At 34.2% G+C, this 27,794-nt stretch overlaps 2 protein-coding genes and 1 long non-coding RNA gene across 3 annotated transcripts in view; 2 read left to right on the top strand and 1 right to left on the bottom strand.

The window, feature by feature from the left end:
* The first annotated feature begins 1,773 nt into the window (after positions 1 to 1,773).
* On the top strand, positions 1,774 to 25,626 carry LOC140057414 (uncharacterized). Its single transcript, XM_072103061.1, has 13 exons — positions 1,774 to 1,808; positions 18,105 to 18,170; positions 18,417 to 18,704; positions 19,095 to 19,391; positions 19,653 to 19,694; positions 19,980 to 20,246; positions 20,397 to 20,456; positions 20,864 to 20,968; positions 21,486 to 21,513; positions 21,954 to 22,042; positions 23,366 to 23,420; positions 23,593 to 23,704; positions 24,195 to 25,626. The coding sequence occupies exons 2-13, from the start codon at positions 18,143 to 18,145 to the stop codon at positions 24,315 to 24,317; spliced, it is 1,494 nt and encodes a 497-aa protein (XP_071959162.1). The 5' UTR covers positions 1,774 to 1,808; positions 18,105 to 18,142; the 3' UTR covers positions 24,318 to 25,626.
* LOC140057269 (uncharacterized) lies at positions 4,581 to 6,444 on the top strand. The gene is made up of 3 exons (XR_011846900.1): positions 4,581 to 4,736; positions 5,413 to 5,484; positions 5,876 to 6,444. It is a non-coding gene; the product is annotated as an uncharacterized lncRNA (long non-coding RNA).
* Positions 20,164 to 27,794, bottom strand: part of LOC140057413 (multidrug and toxin extrusion protein 1-like) — a 50,281-nt gene continuing 42,650 nt past the window's right edge. The window contains exon 18 of the mRNA XM_072103060.1: positions 20,164 to 20,195. The gene's annotated coding sequence lies outside the window, so the exon portion shown is untranslated. The remainder of the gene's footprint in view (positions 20,196 to 27,794) is intronic.

Raw genomic sequence — 27,794 nt, 5'->3', positions numbered from 1 at the left:
ATAATAAATAGTTTTAATTATGTGAAAAAAAAAAAAGTAAGTGTACTGGTCCTCTTCCGCCATCACACTCGCACGCCCTCGTGTGTTGTTAGTGTCGATTGATATTATTTTGGTTTGTTTATTAAAAGTGTTCATATCTACGTGAAGTTGATTAGTCTTTATTGCCGTTCCAATTAAAGATCACTTTACTTATAGACACCTCCATTAGTGACCATTTTATTAATTGGTAGGAATAAAGACAAGAATAATAAATAGTTTTATTACGTGTCAAAAACAAGTAATTGTACTGGTCCTCTTCATTAAAGACCGATTACTTAAAATACCTCCAATTAGATTAGCCACCATTTATTAATTGGTAGGAATAAAGACAAGAATGATAAATAGTTTTAATTATGTGACAAAATACAAGTAATTGTACTGGTCCAATACCTCCAATTAGCGACCATTTATTAATTGATAGGGGTACTTGTACTGGTCCTCTTTCAATTAAAGATCATTTTACTTAAAGACACCTCCAATTACCGACCATTATATTTTTTTTCAAATTACGTCCATTGACGATTGATATGTCTCTTCTGTAAACAGGTAGTATAATAAGACTATGTCTGATATAACAATATTAATAATATTTATTTGGATCGACATATTTTTTTTTCTAAGCGATTATAATTACCCTAGGGAGTTGGTAAATGTCCAGCGGCCTAGTTTTACAGGGTTAAGGTGATGTGGTGACAGTCGATGGTCCTACTTTGTTATCGATGAAAACTGCCCGGTTGGTTGCAACCATTTTCAATAGCTGGTGTTACACTATTCAATGCTGAAAATTGTCCGGTGGACACTCAAACACCGGACACATTTCAATCTTACACCGGCGAGGCAATACGCCCAGGGTCTAGAGCCTACACACCATGGAGGAAATCATTCCTCCATGTAAACACTATCTTTGGTAATAATGTAATTTCACTCTTAATTAATCAACAACATGCAACAATCAACGATCAGTCTCCTCCCCCTGCTGACTGGTTTTCGGTTGGCCAATTGGCTTCCTCAAATGTTTAGTTTACCAAAACGGTACCATCCATAATCCGTACACTTATACTTTAATCCGAAAAACCTAATTCCCACTTTCTCAATATAAATTAATCAATACATAAAGTGAGTATAAACATCATGTATCATGTAACATATGATTTTATGCATTTCAATAATGTGTTGTTTTATGATACTTAAAATAATGTGATTAAAAACTGGATTTTCCGACGAGATAACACATATTTAAGTGATGTGATTTATGAAATAATATGAAACTTTCATTTATACACATTTTACCGTTTGAACCAGGTAAATCCGACGGTTATTAGTGAGAAGAACTTTAAAAAACATGCTGAAAAATAGTGATTTTTTGCACAATTTGGCCGCGTTTCAAGGTATACAGCGCGTGTGTCGCTTATTTTACGGAATAAAATTGATATGACATACATTATTTTTTTGTTCGTTTATTTCTAAAAGTTTAGGTAAATTAATTAATTACATTTCGACTGGAAAATCGTCGTGAGCGAAAGTAAACAAAGATTTCAAACCACGAGTATGCATTATAGAAGAGCAGTTAACGCCATAAAAAGAGAGCCAAGTTGTGCACTTTATTACCAAAGCATGAAACTTGCCACAAAGTTTCTTTGATGTATATAGTATGCTGGCCACAGTTGCCTTCCATACAATATTTGTGGCGTTTCATATTGTAACTTTTCGCGGCACTGTTTTGCCTATAGTTAATAGATCAGTCATAAACTTCAGTCGTACCTTTGTAGGTAAGAAATATTAGTTTAAAATGGATAAATCACTATAATTGTTGAATCAGCTTGTTTTAGATATATTTAGGATACTATGGATATTAATGTTATTGCATTTTGAGAATCTATATAATAGTTTTGATTGTGTATAGTTCGAAGGGTGAACTAGTTATCATACAGTATGCACACATGTGCGCGTGATGCTGTATAGCCTAGGTTTTTTGCGGGATGGTTTCTTCTTAGTTGCTATGGCAACAGGGATAGTGTTGAAAAGGCGACTGGATGTACCTTTTTGATGGTTATGTTTAGGGTGATCCCTTAACCCATTGACCCCTAAGTTTATTTTGCTCCCCTGGGACCCAAAAAGCATATGTCATATAATTAACCCTAACTTTTTTTCTAAACACAGACATTAAAAAAATTAAAAAACAAAAATAATGCAAAGGACATTTTATTTCCAAATATGTTATCAAATTTGTGTTACAACTTATTTTGGCGGAGTATGGATTATGCAAATTTTAGAAATATTTTAGGAAAATTATTAAAAATTTGTAATTTATCTTTGACTACCAAATGCACAAAAATTAATAAATATTTCATAATAAAACTCATCTCTTCATCAGAACCTATTTCTTCTCTTCAAAATAAGACCAAACTTGACCATTATGAATGACCGGTTTCGAAATTATGAAGAAATTAGTAGACTGACTCATCCGACGATGACCATATGGGGCCTAGGCCTATCGGGAGCCGCCCCGAGAGCGTCCTCGCCGCTGTTTGTTCACTGGGAATGTTAAAAAAAACATCCCGAAAGCGACTTGGAATTCGCGATTCTCACGCGCACCGGCATCCCTCGGGAGCTTAGTCCGCTGTTTTAGACGTGTAGCTTGCAGAAAATTTGACGAAAATGCGTCGAAAACTGATGAAATTAAAACAAGTTTGGTATCAAAATGTTTGTCAAAAGTTATGCTTCAATAAACTGACCTTTGCGCAGAGTTTGAACAAATATTTCATGCCCATAATGCATCTGACATGTCAGGGTTCATATTACAATCAAAGGTAAACAATATGGCGCGGCCCTCGTGAGGACATCTTCACGACTTTTCTCCGGTAGAAAAATCACATTTTTACATGGAAATATGACGATTTAGACACTGTAACTGATACATAATCTTTATTTATTATACATTTATTGTATACAAGCTTCAAAATAGTGATTATTAGAAATAAAGATGGATTTTAGACGATTTTACGTTGTATGTTTAGGCCTAGATTCATTCAACGCGCCTGTCGCGTTTCGAACAGCGTGCTTCGAAAAACGGTTATATTTTCGAATTTTATTTTCAAACTAACTTCAACAATTGTTTTTATATATTTAGAAGCATATTTTTAAAAAAAAAGTTGTGAGTATTTTGTATAATTTGTTGTTACGATTCATGCACAGCAAACTGCGCATGTAAATTCGATTTACTTTTTTTTTGTTGATAATTTGTTTACAATGACCTTGACTTTTAACCTTTTGAGCGCTTTAAGCGCTTATCGTGGTGAATCGGTTAATGCTTACATTTGTTGTATTTTGTACTTTTTAATAGTTTTATAGATTTCGTAGATTGTCAGTTATAGTTTTTTCATTCATAGGTATTAAAGTTTAACAGTAGAAATTCACAGATGTTTTTCATTGTGCTGCATCCATAGGCTCACAGCTTTGTAAGTTATGTCATACTACCCAGGTAAAAATTCCAGTTGAAAACAGTTGGAAATTTCAACTGGTTCAACTGGTCTAACTGGTTTTAACAACTGGTCAACTGGTTTTTCAACTGGTCTAACTGGTTTGTCCAACTGGTCAACTGGTTTTTCCAACTGACAACTGGTTTTTCAACTGGTCAACTGGTTTTTCCAACTGGTCAACTGGTTTTTCAAACTGGTCAACTGGTTTTTCAACTGGTCAACTGGTTTTTCAAACTGGTCAACTGGTTTTTCAAACTGGTCAACTGGTATTCCAAAGCTCAACTGAGTTCAAAGTTTTTTTTTTTAAACACAACTGGTCCTGTCACACCAAAATCAGTCCGGGCCAAAATCGGTCCGGCGGACCATTTATGGCTGCCAAACTGGTCCGGCCTGGATAAAATGTGAGTGTGTGGCAGGCTGAAATACCTAAGTCATGTTTTTAGATAAAATACATTTATTTATAGTATTTATCCGACAAGATAATATAACTTGCTTATATATATCATGGGATATTTTCTAGCCATAAACAACTTAAAACAGCATCATAGGTCTAAAGTAATTCAATTAAAATCGACAGAAGAAAAACCCGGACCGATTTTGGCAGTGGCGGACTACTTTTGGCCACAACTTTAGAGCCAAAATCGGTCCGGCCGGACCGATTTTGGCCCCGGACCATATTTGTCGTGACGTCCAATTGGTTTTTCAACTGGGCAACTGGTTCAATTGGTTTAGTTTTTTTCCTAACAACCAAAAGAATTCGGAGAAGAGAGAAAGACGATGGTGTACGTCGTGGGAGTACGGAAGAGGACCCAGGGGAGAGGTGGGGGTAGGGGTGTTCTGAGTTTAGGTGTTCTGGGTTGAGGTGACGGGAATAGAAGATAGAATAGAATATTCAAAATATAATTAATATTTATTGTTATTTATTATTTGTAATCCTATATTATTGCTACAAACAATTATTAAATTAAATCACATAAAATACTGCATAACTTTTTGAAAATAATGGAGCATGCGTCGTATAGGCCGGCAGACCGTAAACAACCAATCAGAAAACTGCAAGCCAACGGCCAAAAACGGCTCCCTTTGTTTTTGTGTCAGTGCAGTCTCGGCGGCAAAATTGGCCATCACGCAGCACAGAGATGCCAGGCCTAGAAAGGGTATTATTGGCTAATCGTATCAAATTAAGGATGAGGCACAAATCTTGCTGTTTTATAAAAGGTAGGCCTGATATATATGTCTATTATTATCTCTTATTATTATAGGCATAGGCCTACTAACTATGATCAAAGATCGACAACAAAATGGAGGCCTCGCTCGCTGCTGGCTAGCTAGGCCACCTAGCCTAGGCTAGTAAAGCTATAGGCTCTACAGCCTTGCCCTACACCCTGCTAGCTGCTTGATTACATGGCTGTGTACGACTGCAAACTGTCTTATTAGCCTCTACCTAGTACTAGCCTATAGTAGGCTAGAAATAAAGCCCAACAATAATATATTAACCTAATAATATTACCACACAAACGAGCAAATTATTTCCAATATTATTCATTCATGATGATGATGATGACTTTTGTTAATTTAGGCCTAGGCTAGGCCTCTAAAGTCTACCTAGGCCTCTATAGTAGTAAGCCTAAACTAGGTACAGTAGTACTACTGTTCTGCAGTGCATGTTGTATTATCACTACTACTCCAGGCCTAGCTAAAAAGCTAGTGATGACATGCATGGCTGCTATTTTAACATAGCCTAGCCTAGGCCTACTACTAACCTAGGCCTACTAATCTAATAATAAAGCAAACTAGGCCTAATCCATGCAGTTTTAGTCTGCCTCCGTTTCCTTAAACTAAATCCTATATTTTTTAATTTTCCTTCTTCAATTTTTGTCATACACAATTGCAGGTGATTTCCAGTTTACTTGAATACAACAAGGCTATAAACCAACCAAAAAAGTACAGCAGTACAATTTGAAGGGTAAATATATTTATGTATACTTTCTTTCTTGGGATGATCCAAGAAAATAGTTATTTATATGGCCTTTGGCCCAAATAATATACAATGTAACAATTCAATCAATAACATTAGAGTGCGTTTAAGAATTCTGTTCTACGTTAAAATGAAAATATATTTAGTGCTAATATCTGAATAAAAGGGACAAACTAAAGTGAAGTGATACTCATCTTCAATTGCTTGTGGAGCAAGAACATAATTTGCACTGTAATCTTTCATTTCTATTAATATGATTCCATCTTCCTTTTTTAGTAAGAGTATATAAATTGATCTTGAGATTTGAATTTCATTTTTTCCTTGTACTACCAGTAGATTGTTTATAAAGTAACAATTTGTTTTGGTTTTTCTCTTTCAGGACTAATTTTTTCAACATGACGAAATAAAGAAGGTGGCCATAACTTCATAAATATATTACTGAATAAATGCTAGATCTCCATTTTCATGGACCTGTAAAAAGGAAACAGGAGGGATATGCTGACATTTGTGTGTGTAGATGTAGGGGTTATGCAGGTCGTTAAGACCTTTGTAAGCTAATTAACTACAGTACTGCAGAATTGAAAGTAACTACTGTAATTGTAAATATTAATGTTAATAAAATAAACAGTTTAACAATAAGTTCTGTAGTTTGTGTGATTTGTTTTTGTACAAAAATTTACCAGTTGGGAAAATTCTCAACTGGGAAAGTTTACAACTGGGATTGATCAGACCAGTTGGAAAATTCACAACTGGGATTATCAGACCAGTTGGGAAATTTACAACTGGTGAAATTTACACCTGGGATTATCAGACCAGTTGGAAAATGCACAACTGGGAAATTTACAACTGGTAATTGTCTCAATTCACAACAGGGAAAATTCCCAACTGGGAAATTTCCCAACTGGTCTTCAACTGGAATTTTTACCTGGGTATAAAAGATACTGTATGTAAACAACAAACTATGTAACAATTTAATTAACAATAATATGTACTACTGTATTTGAATATCAAATTGAAGGAATTATACTTTCTGTTATTTTCAGTTACCATACGTACCATACACACATATTCAATCATTGAATAAAACGGTTAAACTTAACGGAGCATTTCTAAGCTGTTTGATTTGTGTCCATGAAAGTAAAAAGCTGTATAAATCAGGATGTCCAGCATCTCTTCAGCGAGAAGCCAATTGGAACTGACTGCAGCCCAAGCATGGGCAGAGTTAGCTGTGAAAACTGCACAGAAAACGTTCGCAAAAAAGAAAGCTGAAGCCAAGATAGCGGCTATAAAGGCTCAAGTTGAGATAGAAAACCTCGAACTAAGAAGAAGCCCTGGCAACGGCGCAAGCCAGATCAGAGGCCTTAGATCAAGAATTAAGGTCATACAGTGATTCAAAATCACAAATCAACGTTCCAGAAGAAGACAAACGTAGTCAGGTATCAAAATTTATAATGTCTATACCTGATAGAAGTTCACCTATTGAAATACCTATAGTTCCTCAACCCATGTCATTAAACAATGGTTTCAATCAATACCTAGAAACTTCTCCAGTTAAACCAGCAGCTATGCCAGCACTGGATATTACCCCAGAGGTTTCTGCCTGTGGTGATGAAAATGTAATCACTCCTAAAAATCATAGAAAACAACTCAACCCAACAGCCAAGACATTCGCTCCATCCTATGATGCCGTTGCCGAAATTGTGAAAAGCTTAAGAAAGCCTATACACACGATAAAGAAATTTAACGGAAACCCAATAGAATACCCTAGATTTAGGATCGCAGTTCAATTCTCACATTGTTACCAATACCAATTCTGAGGAAGAAAAAATGGCCTATCTCGAAGAAATGACAATAGGAGAAGCCAATAGAGTTGTTGTAGGTTACAGCCACTTACCGTCAGATAAGGCCTACCATATGGCTATGTCGCAATTAGAAGACAGATATGGTGACAGTGAATTCATTGCCAGTGAATACATCAAGAAAGCATGAGATTGGCCAAGATTAAAGCCAGCAGATCCTAAAGCTTTAGATGAGTTTTCGTTGTTCCTTGTAGAGTGCTTACACACAGCAGAACATGTGAATGCAAGTAGAATCCTTGAATATCCAGAACATTTAAAGAAATTAATGGACAAATTACCATTCTATTTGCATGATAAGTGGCGCAACATAGCTGTAAATCTAAAAGAAAACAAGAAACCGATCAAATTCCAAGATTTTGTCAAATTCACACAAAAAGAGTCAAGGAAGGCAAATGATCCAATCTTTGGTATCACATGTGATGCAAATAAAACAAAAGAAAAGCCAAAGCAACAAACCGTGAGAGTTACAAAGACGAGTGTAAAAGACAAAAACAAGAACAGCAAAGAGTCTATAATGTGCCCACTTCATTCTGGTGCATCACATCCTCTTGAGAGATGTCGAGTCTTTATAAACAAACCCTATCTCGAAAAGAAAAAGATAATAAAAAACAACAGATTGTGTTTTCGATGCATCGCATCATCTGACCACCTCGCCAGAGATTGCAAAGCAGAAGTAAAATGCAGTGAGTGCAACAGCCCAAAACATGTATCATCAATGCACACTGTACAATAACAGCAACAAAACACTGCACAGCCACAGAAAAACACTGCACAACTGCAACCCTCTGGAGAGACGCCTCAACAAAGTACTGAAAACACAGCACCAACACATGCACCCGTACCAATAGTCTGTACCAAATGCACAGAGATTTGCAAGGATGGTGTGAGCAGGTCATGCGCAAAGATTTGTTTAGTCAACCTATACATGCCGGATAACCCAGAAAATAAAGTGAAGGCTTATGCGCTTATTGATGAACAGAGCAACAAATCGTTAGTAGATACCAAATTATTCAAATTGCTGCAAATATCTGGCGAGAAATTAGACTACAGAATTAAAACATGTAATGGAGAAAGAAGAGTGACTGGAAGAAAAATGGAAAATCTTGTAATAGAGTCTCTCAGCACAGATGTCAAGATTGAAGTGTCTAACCTGTTGGAATGTGACGAAATTCCAAGTAACAGATCAGAAATTCCCACTCCAGAAGTGGCAAGAGCATTTCCTCATTTGCAATCAATTTCTAGTGAAATACCAACTGTAGACCAGAGTGCAGAAGTTCTAGTTTTACTAGGAAGGGATGTACCCCAAGCACACAAAGTGAGAGACGTAATAAACGGACCTAACAACGCCCCTTGGGGGCAACGGCTAGACCTAGGTTGGGTTGTGATTGGCGAAGCATGCCTTGGTGGCTTACACAGACAAAGCACGAACTGCCTACGCACACAAGTGCTACCAACAAGAAGGCCCACCACAAAAATATTGCAGTTTCCAGACCCTCGACAGTGGAGATATATCCAGACAAGCAAGAATCCAGCGGATTATGGTACTCGCCAAGTGTCTGCCCGTACCATGAAGAGTTGTCCGTGGTTAACTGGTCCGGATTGTACTGTGTTTGACATAAAGACAGATGACAAGTTTTCCTTAGTAGAGCCTGATGAAGATAAGGAAATCAGACAAGAAAGCCAAGTGGTGGTTCGCAAGAACGAATTACCAAGCAACCAACTTCCAGAAACAGCCAAGAAGTTCTCATGTTGGGAACGTTTCATTAAGGCTGTTGCATTTCTAATTCATGTGGCCCAGTCATTCAAAAAGAATAATGAAATTAAATGTAAAGTAGGCTGGCATCATTGTCACTTCTATAATTTGGAAATCAAACAAAAGGCCGAATTTATTGTAATCAGACAACTTCAAGATTTGTTCTATCAGCAAGAATTGAGATGTTTTGATAGAAATGAACAACTACCTAACGATTCAAAGATTCTCTCATTAGCCCTGATAAATAAATAAAGATGGGTTGTTGTGTGTTGGCGGACGTCTTCGAGAAGCTAATCTTCCTATTGTTGTAAAGCATCCAGTTATCATACCAGGCAAATCATATATTGCAAAACTACTTGTACGAAGGTTTCACAACAGTATTCACCATCAGGGAAGACAGTTCACAGAGGGGGCTGTGAGAGAGGCTGGTTACTGGGTTACAGGTCTGAAAGCAGTTGTATCTTCTGTCATCCACCATTGTGTTGTTTGTAGAAAACTAAAGGGAAAGATAAGTTTGCAACGCTTAGCTGATCTACCAGAAGACCGGATTACATGTACTCCTCCATTCACTAATGTTGGAGTGGATTGCTTTGGGCCATGGGAAGTGGTAGCCAGAAAAACGAGAGGAGGTGTTGCCCAAAACAAAAGATGGGCGGTAATGTTTACATGTTTAACGTGGAGAGCCGTTCCCATTGAAGTTGTTGAGACAATGAGTTCATCTTCTTTCATAAATGCAATGAGGAGGTTGATAGCAATCAGAGGAAAAGTCAAGCTTTTCAGATCAGACCAAGGTTCCAATTTCATTGGTGCGATTGGGGATGACAAAATCCAAACATATTTGCTAAAAAACGAAGCAGAGTGGAAGTTAAATCCACCTCATTCGTCCCATATGGGAGGCGTATGGGAGAGGATGATTGGTGTGACGAGAAAGGTACTCGATGGTATACTTTATAACTACAAAGGAAAATCTCTTTCCCATGAAGTATTGGTTACCTTTATGGCAGAGGCAATGGCAATTATCAATTCACGACCATTAGTACCATTAACTACAGATCCTGACGAAGTGTCTTACTTGAGCCCAGCATTATTGCTAACTCAGAAACATGGTTGTATTGAAGAAATTGCAGTGGATGACAATGTATCCAACATGTTTCAAGCACAGTGGAAAATGGTGCAGGTATTAGCAAACCAATTTTGGAAACAATGGAGAATACATTACTTACAAACCCTTCAACAGAGACGACTTTGGAAGAAAGAGCAGCGAAACTTTCGTGTAGGAGATATTGTATTATTGTGGGAGAAGAATGTTAAAAGAAATCAATGGCATCTTGGCATAATCACCCAAACTTTTACCAGCGATGACGGCTATGTTCGAAAAGTCAACATACGGCTACCTTCAACTAACTCTGAGTATCAAAGACCTATACATGAACTGGTATTACTGGTCGAATCTGTTTAGTTAACGCATAAATATGTTATGACCATTGAATTGTTAATGTTATTTTGAATAGTTATAATATGTTAGAGAATGTTAGTGGTGATGAAGTGTCATCACGAGGGAGTATGCTGGCCGCAGTTGCCTTCCATACAATATTTGTGGCGTTTCATATTGTAACTTTTCGCGGCACTGTTTTGCCTATAGTTAGATGAATCAGTCATAAACTTCAGTCGTACCTTTGTAGGTAAGAAATATTAGTTTAAAATGGATAAATCACTATAATTGTTGAATCAGCTTGTTTTAGATATATTTAGGATACTATGGATATTAATGTTATTGCATTTTGGGAATCTATATAATAGTTTTGATTGTGTATAGTTCGAAGGGTGAACTAGTTATCATACAGTATGCACACATGTGCGCGAGATGCTGTATAGCCTAGGTTTGCGGGATGGTGTCTTCTTAGTTGCTATGGCAACAGGGATAGTGTTGAAAAGGCGACTGGATGTACCTTTTTGATTGTTATGTTTAGGGTGATCCCTTAATGCTTACATTTGTTGTATTTTGTACTTTTTAATACTGTAGTTTTATAGATTTCGTAGATTGTCAGTTATAGTTTTTCATTCATAGGTATTAAAGTTTAACAGTAGAAATTCACAGATGTTTTTCATTGTGCTGCATCCATAGGCTCACAGCTTTGTAAGTTATGTCATACTATAAAAGATACTGTATGTAAACAACAAACTATGTAACAATTTAATTAACAATAATATAGCATATACTGTATAATCATATTTATATGATAGCAAGGTTTAAAGTATTTTCTATGTACTACTGTATTTGAATATCAATTTGAAGGAATTATACTTTCTGTTATTTTCAGTTACCATACGTACCATACACACATATTCAATCATTGAATAAAACGGTTATACTTAAAGGAGCATTTCTAAGCTGTTTGATTTGTGTCCGTGAAATATAGATTCAAAATATCGGGGGGTGCCAAGTATCCAACGTCTGGTATGGCGGCCATCTTGATTTCAAAATGGCAACCATAAAAACAAAAAGTGTTCATATCTTGGAACTATGAACAGTAGAGATTTGATTCTGGTGTTAAATTGTTCACAGACTACATATTTCTATTGGTTCTAATAAAAAGTTTCGTCCAAAAATGACGTTTCGTCCAGTTTGACCTTTGACCTCTTATCTGTATATCTCAGTAACTAATGATCATTTTCAATCGATTTTGGTGTCATTTTGTTCAGAATAGAGACATTTATATTTGTAGTAATGAAACATTTTCACATAAAATGACTGGAAATACAATTTATAACCTTTGACATATATAATTATGTGAACATACTGTATGTGGTTTACATTGGTATAAATGCACCTAATTTTTTTTACCGAAATAAATGACACTTAATGCAAAAATGACCAGGAATTATTCTGAATTGTTTACTTTTGATGTGATAGGATAGGTGTAAAGTATGACAGATAACTGAGAAACAGCAATCACTGAGCTCATCTATGCTGACTTGTTTGCTAAACTGTGATGTGTCAATCGTTAGATGCCATTTGGAAATATTTTTGATGTAAAGTAGCATTTTTTCGTTGGCCTTTTTGATGTTGCATATGAGACAAGTTCGGGAAGTTCTCATTTTCATGAGTTAAGAGAACACCGTCTTTCAAAGTACTTACTACAAACTTATCCTGCATTTGTGCAGTAGACCTACTTTCATTAGTCAGAAACTCAGATAATTCTTGTTCATTTTCGTTGCATCTAAAAAAATGTACTCAATTTTTATGGTAATGGGTCTTTGCTGTAAACCTTTCATCTGAATCCTTTTCCTCGATTTTCTCTAGTCATTGATTTTTTAGCAAAATCCAAACCAAATCAATTCGTTAAAGACATCTCAATAAGTAATTATTCAAGTAATCCTCAAATTAGTGACATGGACCTACAATATACTGTTCTGTACAAGACCTTTTTAGGCGTCCACCTGTGGACTTTCACTTTGAAGGTCTTGGTCTCCTAATCATACAAGAAACAATGTCTGATTCAATCAATCAAACTAGTGAGTCCAGAAAAAGAAGGGGGTGTAAGACACTCCACAGACAAAGAAGTGGGTAAAAGACCATCCACAGACAAAGAAGGGGGTATAAGACCATCCACAGACAAAGAAGGGGGTGTAAGACCATCCACAGACAAAGAAGTGGGTAAAAGACCATCCACAGACAAAGAAGGGGGTATAAGACCATCCACAGACAAAAAAGGGGGTGTAAGACCATTCACACACAAAGAAAGGGGTATAAGACCATCCCCAGACAAAGAAGGGGGGTATACGGCCATCTACATACAAAGAAAAAGGTATAAGACCATCCACAGACAAAGAGGGGGTGTAGGACCATCCACAGACAAAGAAGGGGGTGTAGGACCATCCACAGACAAAGAAGGGGGTGTAGGACCATCCACAGACAAAGAAGGGGGTGTAGGACCATCTACAGACAAAGAAGACCATCTACAGAGAATCTACAAAGAAGGAGGGGTAGGACCATATTAACCGAGGAAGCATACAAAAAGAAGATGCAATCAAAATAGGTCTACCACTTGGAAAACAATAAATTGTATAATAACTGAGGCTTGATTGTTGAAATATAAAGGGTTCATTGTAAGGTCATTAATTTTTATTTTTTATTTTATTTTATTTTATTCAATCGAAACCAACAGCGATAATTACCCCCACTAACGGGTTTGATACAAACAAAGCCAGGACTGTTTAAAGCACCTTGATTGATCCTGATATTGATCAAGGGCTTCTCTCGTCCAGTGCCCACCTTGACCAGAGGTCTGTGGCAGATACTAGATGCAAGGGCTGCCATAAGATTCAGCAGTGCTGATTTCAAATGCCTAATGGGACCCCAGCTCCGTATACAGCACCCGCTATTCCCAGATGGTCTCCAATCCAAGCTCTAACCAGGCCCAACGTTGCTTAACTTCGGTGATCTGACGAGAACCGGTGTTTCCACGTGGTAAAGCCGCGTGTTTATTGATATAAACACGATCATCATATTACTATTTATTTGACATTCACATACAGTCTATCTCGAAAAGAAGCTCATACTATCACCTTTTCGAGGTTTTACGGTATTCCATAACATGTTATTATTTCCTCTGTCAAACTATTAAAACTTTTAACGAATCAGAAGGTGCCATCATCATTAAACTAATGGTACCACCAAGCACAATGTTTACCAATCTTATGTACTATATACAATTTAAGTCCATTAATCATTTAATATAATTACGCCAACAGGTGAAAGTTCAAAATTAGGTGCATTTAACAAAAAACACATACAGTATATTCATATAATTAAAATTCAATAAATAAATGTCAAAGGTCATAAATTGTATTTCCGGTCATTTTATGTGAAAATGTTTCATTACTACAAATATAAATATATTTATTCTGAACAAAATGACACCAAAATTGTTTGAAAATGACCAGTAGTTACAGAGATATACAAATACGAGTTCAAAGGTTAAACTGAAAGAAACGTCATTTCCGGTCATTTTTGGACGAAACTTTTCATTAGAGCAAATAGAAATATATAGTTTGTGAACAATTTGAGACCAGAATTAAGTCTCTAATGTGTATAGTTGCCAAGATATGAACATTTTTTGTTTTTATAGTGGCCATTTTAAAATCAAGATGGCCGCCATACCGGACCTTGGACACTTGGCACCCCCCGATATTTTGAATCTATACACATTAAAGAAACTTTGGGCCAAGTTCCATGCTTTGGTAATAAAATGCACATGTCATTAACTGCTCTACCATTATGCATGATGCTAATTAGGACTCGAACTGGCAGATATAGAAAGTCATTTATTCCGAACTCCATAACTATATATAACAGTAATAGTCCGGTCCCTAAGGGGAAATGATGTTACCATAGTGGATACAAGTGTGCCCTTTGGCATGTTGATAGAACATGATATGGAGATACCAAAACAAAGTTACTGGAAATCTGATTTGACCTCTGTGACCTCTGACCTCAATTTTTATATTTCTATCTTAAACAGGCATATCTCCGCAACGGGTTTGACAATTGAAATAATATTGGTGTCAAATAGATCAGAGGGTACATATTTATATCCGCTCTAATAGAACTTTTTTCAAAAAAACGACAGGAAATGTAATTTCTCAATGTTTTGACCTTTGACCTCGGCTTACTATATCTCAATAACTACTGGTCAAAATTTCTTGAAATTTGTTTCAAATTGTTAAGAGCATACATATTTATATATACTCTAATTAAATGTTCTTCCAAATTCACAGGAAATGTCATTTACTTACCTTTGACCTTTAATGTTTAAATATATCTGTATCTCTGTAACCAAATGTCATAAAAAGTTCAACTTGGTGTCAAAATGTTCAGAATGTAAACATTTATATTAGCTCTAATAGAAGATGTTATCATATTTTTACTGGAAATGCCAGTTTGAGGTATAACCAGGATATACTGTAAAGCGTGCGTGTGTCATACTTATAATAATATACCTAAAATTTAGATTTAATGGACCAGAACTACATTCAATATCCTATTTAGCCTTTTACAATTTTCTTAAAACTTAATGTTTAATTTAATTTCAATATATATAATTCCATCGCATGGTAGGCCTACACCGTAAGAGCAACACTTAATATCAACAAAACATTAGATAAACTTAAAGTTAAATAACATTTAAAAAAAAAAGAAAATCAAGATCTTAAAGAAAGAAAAGAAGAATTAACCAATGCGATTTGATACTCATAAAACATATGACCTAATTATCAATTCATTGCTTGAAGTATCCTGAAAAAATAAAATGTTTGAAACAGTGAGGAAAAAGTGAAGAAAAGAAAAACATATGTTTAAAATATTAGAAATCTGAAAAGGATCAAAGACAAATTAATTACAAAGCTGATTTCTTTTCAAGAACATACTGTAGTGGAATATAAAAGGAAAACAAACCAGTGAGCAGTCAAAATTACCATCTTGGCTTGATGAGGCAATAACACATCCAGCTCATAACACTATACAACAAAATCTTTGAAACCAGAAGAAATGAAGAGAAGCAATGATAATTATACTTTAATCAACAAAAACATGACAAAACTGACATCAACCATTACCGACCAATCGAACATTATCACATGTACACAAATAATTTACAAAAGTAATCAAAAAATAAACCATGGCTTTGTAGGACCATCTTATACAGTTTGTCAATCAACTAAAATAAAAAGGAAATGAATATCACCAAATCTTTGATTTAGAGATTATCAGAAAGCATTTGAGGGAAATATTATACCTCAACAAATATTGATTACGATCGTTCAAAGAGAAGTTAAGGAAGATTAGTAAGACAAGGCGACACTTAAGATCTTCACTGCATTGGAAGAGGTGTTTATTCAAAGAGCTAATCTAAAAAATAGAGTAAATATCACTTTAAAGACAAAATAAACAGTTAATTTAACCAAAATCACATTGACTTCCAGCCTATTTTTTGTTTTGAATTACAGTTTTTTTGGGTATGCACTATATCATTTTTTTCAATCCAATTTTTGGTGAAACTATTATGTGTGACATTAAAATTGCATATTCAACAAAAATATTTGTCAAAATTACTTTTGTCAGGGGGAAAATAAGTATATCTTTAATAGCATGTGATATTATTAGCAAATATTTCGTAGTTTTAAAACTTTCCCATTACAAACAATTGCCATAATTCTGATAACATTACAATACACCCATCCTCTGGGACTTATTTTCAAATGTAGCTAAAAACTTTCCAGTACAATTCCGGCAATTTAGATGTGTATAGATGCATGCAGTAGCATTGGAAAAGCGAGAGAGGGGGAGGTGGTTGGGGTGATGGAGAGACACATATTTTTTACATGTTTGTCTACACTATAAACTAGTTTAACAAAAAAGGTGTGATGTGCCCAAATATGGTAGTGATATGTCATTCATCGTGTCCATATATGGGCACATCACATTTTTTTGTCGCATAAAAATGTTATAGTGCAGACAGAGTTTAACATTTGTGTAACATGTAAAAAAAATATGTGTCTCTCCATCCACCCCAACCCCCTCCCCTCTCTCGATCTCTTTTTATAGATTATTAATTGCTAATATATGCAAAACGGATGGGTCATAGCTCAAAATGACATTTTCAATTGAATTCTGACAAAATATTTTGTTAGAGCAAATATAAATGTGTATATTCTAAACAATTTGACACCAAATTGAACTTTTTAGGACAAATAGTTACCGAGATATTGACATATTCAAACATTAGAGGTCAAGGGTCAAAAAAGCTTAATTTATGGTAATTTTTTTGAAAAAAGTTTCTATTAGACTAAATATTAGATTTATTTTCTTAACATTTTGAACCCATTCTCAAATCTCTGAGATTGCGTGTTATTGAGATATTAGGCAATCAAGGTCAAAGGTCAAACTGAAAAATAAAGCCTTTGCGGCCATTTTTGTACAATTTTTTTCATTATAGCGAATATAAATATATATCTTCCAAGCATTTTGAAAAAAAAATTAATGTAAAATGTCCATGCGTTGTCAAGATATGGCAATTTTTAGTTATATAATAGAAAAATATAAAAATTGAGGTCAGAGGTCAAATCAGATTTCCAGTAACTTTGTTTTGGCATCTCCACACTATACTCTACCAAACTGCTATATTGAAAAATTTGTATCCAGTCTGGTAACATCCCACCCCTTTTTCTCCCCTTAGGGACTGGACTATAAAACATCTAGATAAGATTGTATTACTAAAAATGTGTCTCATCGTTTTCGTTGGCATCATGACAATTGTTTGGATGCTCTTTTTATCTTTTGATGTGTTTTTTCATTATTTTTTTTATGTATATTTAATTTTAAGAGCTTATCTGTGTACAAACATCAAATTTTAAATAATTTATATATTTGAAAATAAATGCTGTGCAAGCAGCGCATTCATTCATTTACAACTCGTCACGGTTGAGAAGGTGTTTTCACACAGATCGCGAGGAAATTTTATGATTATGCATACAGAGCAGCCAAACAAGCGCATTGCATTATGAGATATATTTTGATCGAAAACTTTGACTGGAAGTCAAAGTTATTTTTTTAACAAAAAAAGGTCTGTATTTCAGTTAAATAATTTTGATACTTCAAAAATGACCCACTTTTTTTTAAGATCTTTTTTTTTTAATTAGTCAAAGGGACAATACATAAAGTGCCTCTTTTTCAGTGCTTATTATTATCTATGCCCAAAACAGACAAAACTTTCGATGCGAGACATTAATATTTAAATAAGCTGATGAGGGAGGTATTCCACTATCTTGTCGCAGCTGACAGACGTATTCCCGAATTGTCCATTACTTTGCGTAACCGTCAGTATGAGGATGTCGAATATTGTTCGTTATGTCGTATTTATATTAGGTAGGCCTAAGTATTTTGTTATACTTATTCATATTAATATTTATTCGTTTTCCTTCGTTCATCAAACTAGGCTCAACGTGTACTTACTTACATGTAGGTCTACCGGTAATGCATTTTAGAATTGATCAAATCCCCGGTAAGTAGCCTTACTTAATTTGCACATGGACTGGGTTGTTTGCGAGGGGAATATGGATATACAGTAACCAGAACGGATAAGTTGAAATATCAATAAAAACAAATTGTAGGCATAAGTAAGGTGACAATTATCAAAAATCACTAGGCCTACATTTGTTACAACAAAATATAGAAAGAGAAACTAAATGAATTTGTAATATTACACTTTAATATATCTTATTTTTATAATGTTTCTCTATATGCTTAGGTTTTAATTACATGGGCATAATTCAACTGGATTCCATTCTGCTGAATTCATCGGTAGTATCACATCATTTTGTTGAAAGAGATAGCACCTACTCGTTCACTTTACTATCGCCTGTATGCGCGTGTACACCACATTGCATTAAAGAAGACGGTGCTGAAATTACCATCTTAACCCATGTTAACCGCTTTCGATTGTCAATTAGAGATCAAGCATCATCAGGATTTTATAAATGCTCACTAATATATGAAGCTCTCCTACAGTTTTATCAATTCACATTAAATGTATACGGTTAGTTGTAATTTTTTTTCTTCACAAAACTAAACATTTTTTGTCACGGATTGTTGTATTCAAGACAGGACCACAATGCAAAACAGGTTTTCTTTTACGTGATTGTGTAATCCTGTATAAATCCTAAATCAAATACGAAATGTTTGGCTTAGGCATACACACTAATAACATGTAAACTCGTGTTTAGATAAGTTTATATAGAACTATATATATTTAAAAACAAAAACTCGAATGCGATTTCATTTTTACTTAGGCTCGAGTCGGTAAACGAATGTAAATTCTCATGCAAGAGTAAAATAGTCAGTATGAATTTAGGCGATGTGTCCCTAATGAAATATTTATGTAAAACTGTATTTTGGTTGTACTGTATGACATTTGTATTTATTATAGTTCCTTCGACAACTATTGAATTGGATACGAACATCACGGAGAATTTCAACGATCAAAATATAGTTTCCGTCACAGTTTCACAAACAACGAAAGTAAACTGTTACAGTTATGGGATGAGACCACCTGGACAAATTATGATATTATTAGGGCATGAGTTGATTAGTAAAACAAACAACCACACCACGAATAAGAACGACACATCATTGTTTGATGTTTTCAATTCTGTCAACATCATACAAAATTGGACGCATGACGGTTTAAGTGTTTATTGCATTGTAAATCAGTCTCAAATAAAAGGTATACTATAATAATAAAATTGTATTATAGTTTGAAACTAATGATGTACATTAAAACATAAAACACATTAACATACCGGCCAGTAAGTAGGATTGTTTTCAATTTGGAAATTCGGCATAAATAATATCGTGTAAGAGGTTGCTGTTCAAACAAAATTACGATATTACATCCAGGCAGTTATACATCTTTTATAATTATAGGCCTAGATTGACTTGAAAAGTTCCCATCGTTTGGTATAATGAAATATTATTTTTTATACAGATAAAGAAACAGGAGTTGAAAGCCGACACATTAAACTGCAAGGTATAAGCTTTCACCTTAAAATTGTAGATGTATTGCAATTATGCAAATATATAGTCTGTCTAGAGTATGAACACTAGTATAAATAATGGAAAATAAATGCCCAATCATTATGAACAAATAACAATGTTAAATCAAACCGGCAGCACTTTATCAACATTAGAAACTTAAAATGAAAAGGTTTTAATACTGAACTTTATATTTCTAATTCAATTCACTTAGAGCCGGTAACACCGGCAATCTAAAAAATACAGTTACGTCTTCTTTTTAAAATGATTTATTTTATAGTCATAATTGAGTTCCTCCACAAAGAAAGATTATACTTAGGATACCATGTATCTGAAGGAGATGACGTAATCTTAAACTGTTCTTCCAACTACCCGTATGCTGCCTCTTACACTTGGAAACATATTGAATCTGGTGAAACAGTTAGCAATGACAGAATCCTGAACTACACTGACATCACTTCTAGTGAAGCTGGCAACTATACATGCACTGTGGATCCTGAGAAACAAAGAAGTGCAGCGAATGTTACAACATTCATAAATGTTTCACGTATGTACCATTGCCTTTCATTTCACGACAGGGCTTGCCGAGGTGAATCATGTGAACCTCCATATTATGACTATGAAACTTTAAAAAAAAATTGTATTCAGGAATAATGATTACGCTATGCAAATACACAATGACATTTTTTTTCTGAAGGTTCTGAAAGTTACACCTCGACAATTGGTAATGGTTTGCCGACTGAAGTACCACAGCCAGGTAATGTGGTGACTACCGAGTCAATATCTACATTGCGTACAGTTACCCAAATATCTAACAATGATATTTTTGATAGGCCTACGTTACACTGGCTAGGTACGTTAAATAATCCTATTGTCATCAACCAGGTGTGGTTTAAACATGCCCATTACTATTTCAATTACAGTCAACTCTCCTAATACCGGACAGCTTTGGGCCGGCTGACCTAATATGTCTGGTTTTCTAGAAACTCTGGTTCAGAATGTGTTTTAATGGTAAAAATGAATTTGGGACTTTTTTTACCTCAAGGAAAGCCTGGTTTTGGGATATTCGACTGATACTGATAGTCAACTTAGACTTGGTCAGTTAACTATTCAAATTGTTCAAATAAGTTCATAATTATTTGATTCTAATGTATTACTATTTAGACGACTCCTACTTCAAGATTGGATTGTTTTCAGGGTTTGTGCTCATTATATCTTTAGTGGGTATAATTATTGTGACTTTGTCCTGCAAGAAGTGGAAAAAGACAGGTAATTTTATATTGTCGATGACACCACTAGACACAATTCGATTTACCACATACAGTACTGTTAGACACTCGGTCTAACCCCTGTTTCTCTCAAAAAGCAAACTTTAAAAAAAACAAGGTATCGTACAAGAAACGAACTATCAAGTTCCACAGACAGAATTAAACTGTGAATGGTCGAAAACGGAATTTCTAACCAATTATTAGTGCACATGCATGATCTTCATTGCGAATTACGGAACTTCGGTAGTCAACACTGAATAAATGTTGAAACACTGACAAATATTCAGATGATGTGGACACGCATCAACAGTTTGCCACGTTTTTTTCTATTTTCGGTTGTCTCTAAGTCATTGTACTCCCAATATTATGCAAGGTTTCTTAAGGTATTATCTAATTTCAAAGGATATAGCTACTCCTTTACTAATTTAAACATCGAGGCTTATGAAATAGAACTACAGAGTACTGTTTATTATGTAACATAATCTATAATTTATTAACTACAACTTTATTATATTTAGGTAACCCCATTAATAATGGACGTGTCCGGTAAGTGAAATTCATAACCAATATACTTGTTGTCTCGATCATTATTCTGCAATGCAATTTTAAGATATATCGAATACAAATTGAGTGTAGGCATATTTAAATAAAAAATATTTTTCGTTTAACAAACACAAAACATTCATTATTTTTGTTATAACACACCTAACGATTCTAAAGTAAATCTGAAACAATAATTGTTCTAATTTTAATCATAACGAAAGTGCTTTATATTTAAGTTCCTGGTTTTTATGAGAGTATATTAATTTTTTTAAATTTAATTTGTATCAAGACTAGGGAACGAGATTAACTTGAACTCGGACCTATACTACATACTAACAGCAAAAGTTCATTATTTTATATAAAGATTCTAGTTTTGATGAGACCAACTAAATTGGATTTATTTAAATCGTATAATAATATTCTTTTATTTCTATTTCTAAAAGAAAATTAAATAGGAAAAGTGTCGAAAACGATTATAGACAAAATGAGCATTTAGGCATTCCTTTACCTGTTTTGTCAAGCGATAACCCAGGTAAGAAATAAAATATAGGCCTACCTTATTCTGTTATAAAGATCATCCATCATATAATTTCATTTATTTATACGAGCAACCATGCCAATCATTTTTTAATGCAGTAATAACAAGGCCAACAGCCATTAAGTCGCGTGCTACAATGCATAGTGATACCGGACCGACAGACAGACAGACCGACCGACCGGCATAGTGAACTATAGAGTCGCGTCCACGCGACTAAAAAGGCATAATTTAGACGAATTTTTGAACTTTTTCATCAAAAACGTGCGCAAATTATCTAATTCGACGTGCTCGTATGACGTAATTTTAAGTCGAAATTGTTTAAAAGTTGGTAAAATCATTAGAAAAGGCTGCAAAAACATAAATCACGCGAAAAAAGTATGTATTTAACGCTACGTGCGCACCGCGCGCGTAAAAATTTGTGCGCGTATGGGAATTTTTGACATGCTCAAAATGACAAGAAACGCGTAGAAAGTTGATTAAAAATTAATTTTGCGCATTTTAAAATTTTAAATGCGCGTGCGCGCGTAACTTTGTGTAAAACACATTTTTTTTTCAACAGAAAGTTAGCGCCTGATATAAATTAAACTTTTGCAAAGTTTCAATTTAAAATGTTATTTGGTTTTTGACCTATGTTAAATACGAGAAAATCGTTAAATCGCGCGTAAATCACGTTGCGCAACTCTAACGTCATTCACAATAGGAGGTTCACAATTTCACGTAAATGCCCACATGTTGACATCAAAACAGTTCAAAAAGTACAGAAAAGCAATAAAACGCATAGTGATACCGGACCGACAGACAGACCGACCGACATAGTGAACTATAGAGTCGCGTCCACGCGACTAAAAAGAGAGAGAATATGTTAGTTCATAATTATGAACTACAGTTATAACCTAATAAACCATTACATATTTCATTTTATTTATTTGTCATTTAAAAAGAACATCGAAACACTGCAGAGGTATAATAACTAAATCACTATCGAGAGGGAATCCTTGGTTTACACGTGAATAAAACATGAATATTACAAATGTGTCACTTACTCGCTTTTAACAGCTTTTTTTTCGTTTATAATATTATAAAACCGGTCAAATGGTTGCCCAATTCTGCCTTAACTTTACTGAATGCTCAGTACATTGACATTATCCCTTCACGTAAAGTTACATCATATCATCATAATAAAATATGTCATCCAGAACACTTTTTATCAATTTGATACCGTCTTTGATTTTATAAAAGTAGGCTATTATTATTAAAGTTATGCAGATTCTTTTATTCTGCATTTGACTATCTACAATCTTTATAAATTTCCTACAGGTCCATCATCAACATCCAATTCAGTTATTGGTTTTAGAAATTCTCTTCAACATATGTAAGTAACTCATTTATTAATTAACTCTGGCTAACACCTTCCATTATTCAAGTTTCCTTTTTAGACAATATCAACTTATAAAATGTTCGACAGTCAAAAAGTAATACAGTCTGAAGACCCCAAAATTCAATATATCAATATATTTTATTGACTAATGGTCTTTTAATTTTAGGAGCCAGGCTGAGCCAAAACATGAAATGCCTGTACCCAGTTTAACCAACAAAGTGCCAGCAGTTCCTCCGCGTGTTCCGTTTCTTCCACAACATCGACCACCAAGAAAAGAGGTAGGTTTAAGGCCCATTTACACTAGGACGATAACGATAGAGATAAATATATAAATATGCATTTTACATAAAACAAAAGAAATACAAATTCAAATTATATGGCCATCTTTAGATAAATTAATGCATTATTCGACTTGAAAAGACAACACTAAGTAATGTTTTAATATCATTGTGATGACAAAAACTTGTTTATGTCGGTGTTTCTAAACCTATTGATGTCAATGTCATAGATCTTGTTTATTTTTGTTCGAAGGTTTTCAATTTTCTTCCTTTCTAAACTATATTATACATGAAAAAGCAATTTTGTAGTCTATTCTAGAGGTCTGTTCTGGGTGACTTTATATGCATATTTACAGTAGGCAATGAAATGCTAAACTACAATCTATTTAATACATTCAAACACTGTAATTTTAAGATATTGTTTTACAATTGAGGAAAACGTTGTACATTGTACAAAGATTATTACACTAATGTGGCATTCTTTTTTCAGGTCAATTTACTTTACGCTGAAATCGAACATACAACAGGAACTGGAAGAAAGCAATCTAGAGCTGATTCTACAACTGTATATGCAGATCTAGATTTGAATGCAATGCAGCTAATTAAAACTTAGGCTAAGAATTACTAATTTATGATATCTAAATAATTGTTGGTCTGAATTTTATAATACTGTTATTACCTCCCGCCAAGAAGGTTATTGCGAAAACTTCACATAAAAAAAGAAAAATCTATGTTATTTTAACATGGGCTCTGTTGAAATATTTCTCAAAGTACTTTCATTTGTTTGTTTGTTTGTTCGTTTGTTTGTTTATTTTTCTGTTACCAGAACACTAAATACTAAAATACATATCTTTACCAAATTTAAACCACATATAGATATATGGTTACGGATGACTATTAAATTGTGTAGGCAATCCGGACCACGAACTAAATTCTGGACCACTTTTAATATTTTACTAATTATTTTAGACGGATCTGTACCAAATTCAAACAACTGTAGTATTTCACTTCGGGGCGTTTCATACGACGGCCTCATCATAATGAGTTTTTTTTTCTAAGTGCGTCATTGCTTTCTGTGGTCATGCCTACGTTTACAACGTCATTAATGATTTACAGTATATAACGTCAATATAAATATTAACAATATGTAAAGTCGCTGCAGGTAGTACAGGTAATTTCTGAAAAAACAAGGATCAACTTCATCCCTTCCCCTTCGGCCTCATTTATCTTGCATTCATTTTAATTTTCCTAGTTATACTGGGAATATATTTTAAAGCTGAGATAAAAAGAGAAGATACAACCAAATTAGGCCTTGTCCGCTCATTTATATTTATACTGGTACAGTACCTACATAAATAATATTGTGTCATTAGCCAATTGTAAATAATGATGCCTTAGTAATCTATTATGCTAATTGTACTGACGACAAACGGGATTTTACCGTAGTAGGCCTATTACCAATCTCATTTCAGTTAAATGCTATAGGTCTACCGTGTAGTTTAAAAACAAAATGGCTTCAACATTGTTCAGATCATTACTGTATTGCATGCAGGAAATATCTGTAAAATTCATTACAAACATGCGATACATGAACTCAAATGAACTAGGGATGCACTGCTTCAACAACTTAGGGATCTTGTTGATATCTGATTAATAACAGTACATTTTTCAGGCCTGTAAAATACGTACGAACAGAATACCTCAGTCTCAATTAATGTTTAAGCCATGTGTAACATTAGTTCACTTTTTCTTTTTGTTTTTTCCTGTAGTACTGTACTGTAGTATGTATATGAACGCTCCTTTTACAGGCAGATATGCCTATAATTATTCCTTCAGACACAACAAAATAATATTGTACAATCCACTTATTTTACTTTTAATAAAAGCTTAATTTAAATATACGACATGAAATTTCGTGGATGGTTAACGTATTTTTTATAAACTATTTTTATGAATTTGTAATATATTAATATGTATATTTTATTGATACTGTTGAATTTTTACACTATAAAAAAAATATAATCAATATCGTACATGCCTTGTTTGTATGGTTGAATTTGTTTGTTTCTGCTAGAATATTATACTCGATATTTTTATTTCCTGATTCTTCTCCGAACTTATGCTATAATGTTCTAATAACCATAAACGCAATAATGGTTATGGTTTTGTTGCGTCTTTGTTTTGATGGAGTAAGCTGAGTTTTTGTTTCAAAATTGCTTTTCTGAATACCACAATACATTTTTTAACATAAAATCTGTTGTATGGACCTAGCTCAACCAACAGGATGATCAGAGGGGTTATCTGTGGCTGCAAAACGATCAGTTCCACGCCCCTTAACAGATACTGTTGGTATTTGTCGCAGCCAGCTGAGTTTCTGTTTCAAAATTGCTTTTCTTAATACCACAATACCTTTTTAAAATCAGCAGCAACGTAATATGCCTATTTTGTAAAACTAAGTTCCTTATACACGATCTTAAATCATAAATCAGGTTGCCAATCAAAGAAACTCACACAATGCGATCGCTAGATTGAAAATAATCCGATTTGAAATTTATTATTAACATCCAGCAATGTTTAAAAATAATAATATAAGATTTCACGGAATAAAATTCACCATAATATATGCAAACAACATGTGTCTAGCTAATCGCATGAGAAAGTTATTCACGCATTACACTGGTAATAAAAAATATATTTTTAAATCTCCCTAAACCAGTTTAATTGTAGTTTTCTATTTTGCTGTTATTTGTTTGATATAAACAACCACCAACAGTTACAATTTACTTTCGTGACCTTCGATAGAGTTTTACCTACATTACTCTAAAAAGCCACAGCTTCCAGGGGGACTTCACCCCCAGCCTCAGTTTGCTCGCTTCGTTCTCGCAAGGCTCTCTCGAAGTTCAAAATCGTCTGAATATTTATATAATTATCTCATTAGCTCACGCCCCTTAACAGATACTGTTGGTATTTGTCGCAACCAGACATCAGATCAAAGGACTGTTACAAGTTCCTGAGCCGTATTCCGTTAATTGCAAGTGTCACAAATGTTTTCATCATACCTCGGACTTTTTAACTTGTTAAAAATGTAATTATGTCAATAATGTGAGTTCTAATTGTGTTTAGTACACCATATTTTCATCACACATCCAATAAAATGTTTCCTTAACTAGTGACCCGCAACCGTACATCACACGAAGACTAACCTCTCCAACCTCAATCTTTTGGATTATTGGAAAACCAAGTCCCAAAATTGGTCTTTAATTGGAGAGACCTGTATATTTTGTTTATGGAAATGAAAAAAATTGTACCTTTCCTCGTATGTATAGTATGCTGTTTTGATCAATTTCTGCATGATTATAATACAGTAATATACTCTTTCGGTTTTGTATACTTTGATCATTTGCGACAGTAACTACTAATTAAGTTTTGGTTACAAAATGAAACATGTCACAAGATCGAAACATAAATCTGGTTGGTTTACAAATGAACAACCTGCTGTTTTGTCAAAAATAGAGGCCTAAACAATGAACACTGTTAGCTTTAGGAGATTGGACAATTATTACAGTTTCCTGTGAAAGGTTTGTGCCAACTAATTGAAATGAAATCTGTAAATAAAATACAGTAGTCCTATACTTTCCAAACAAAAGAGTGCACGATGATTTTAAAAGTTAAAAAGGCATTATATAAATATGTAGTAATAAACACCACTTAAAATTGTTTGTCTTTTAAGCTACTACATTATTAACAAAGTAAAAATCTTCCCAACACAGCAAGTTCTCATCCATTATTCAAATATCCTTAGAAAGAAAGATTGACATAATATCAACTGTTAAGATATTGGAGAGTTTCGTGTCCTTATAGAGGGAGCTTAGCTTGTGACAAACAAATAAATGAAATACAGCGCTTTAAAAAGAAAGAGGGCGCGATAGTATTTTGAAAGAATCAGAGGGCGCTATATAAAAAAGTAAGAAATAAACGCCACTTTATTCTCTAGTAGCTTAATTGGTAGTCTGGGTTACAGACGGAGTTTTGACTTAATATTAGTAAAAAGATAAATATTATGGCACATATGCCGTTTCATACAAATATT

Source organism: Antedon mediterranea, chromosome 8, assembly GCF_964355755.1.
Source record: "Antedon mediterranea chromosome 8, ecAntMedi1.1, whole genome shotgun sequence".
NCBI lineage: Eukaryota > Metazoa > Echinodermata > Crinoidea > Comatulida > Antedonidae > Antedon > Antedon mediterranea.
Note: the sequence above shows the minus strand (reverse complement) of the source record. Positions and strands in the feature narration are given on the sequence as shown.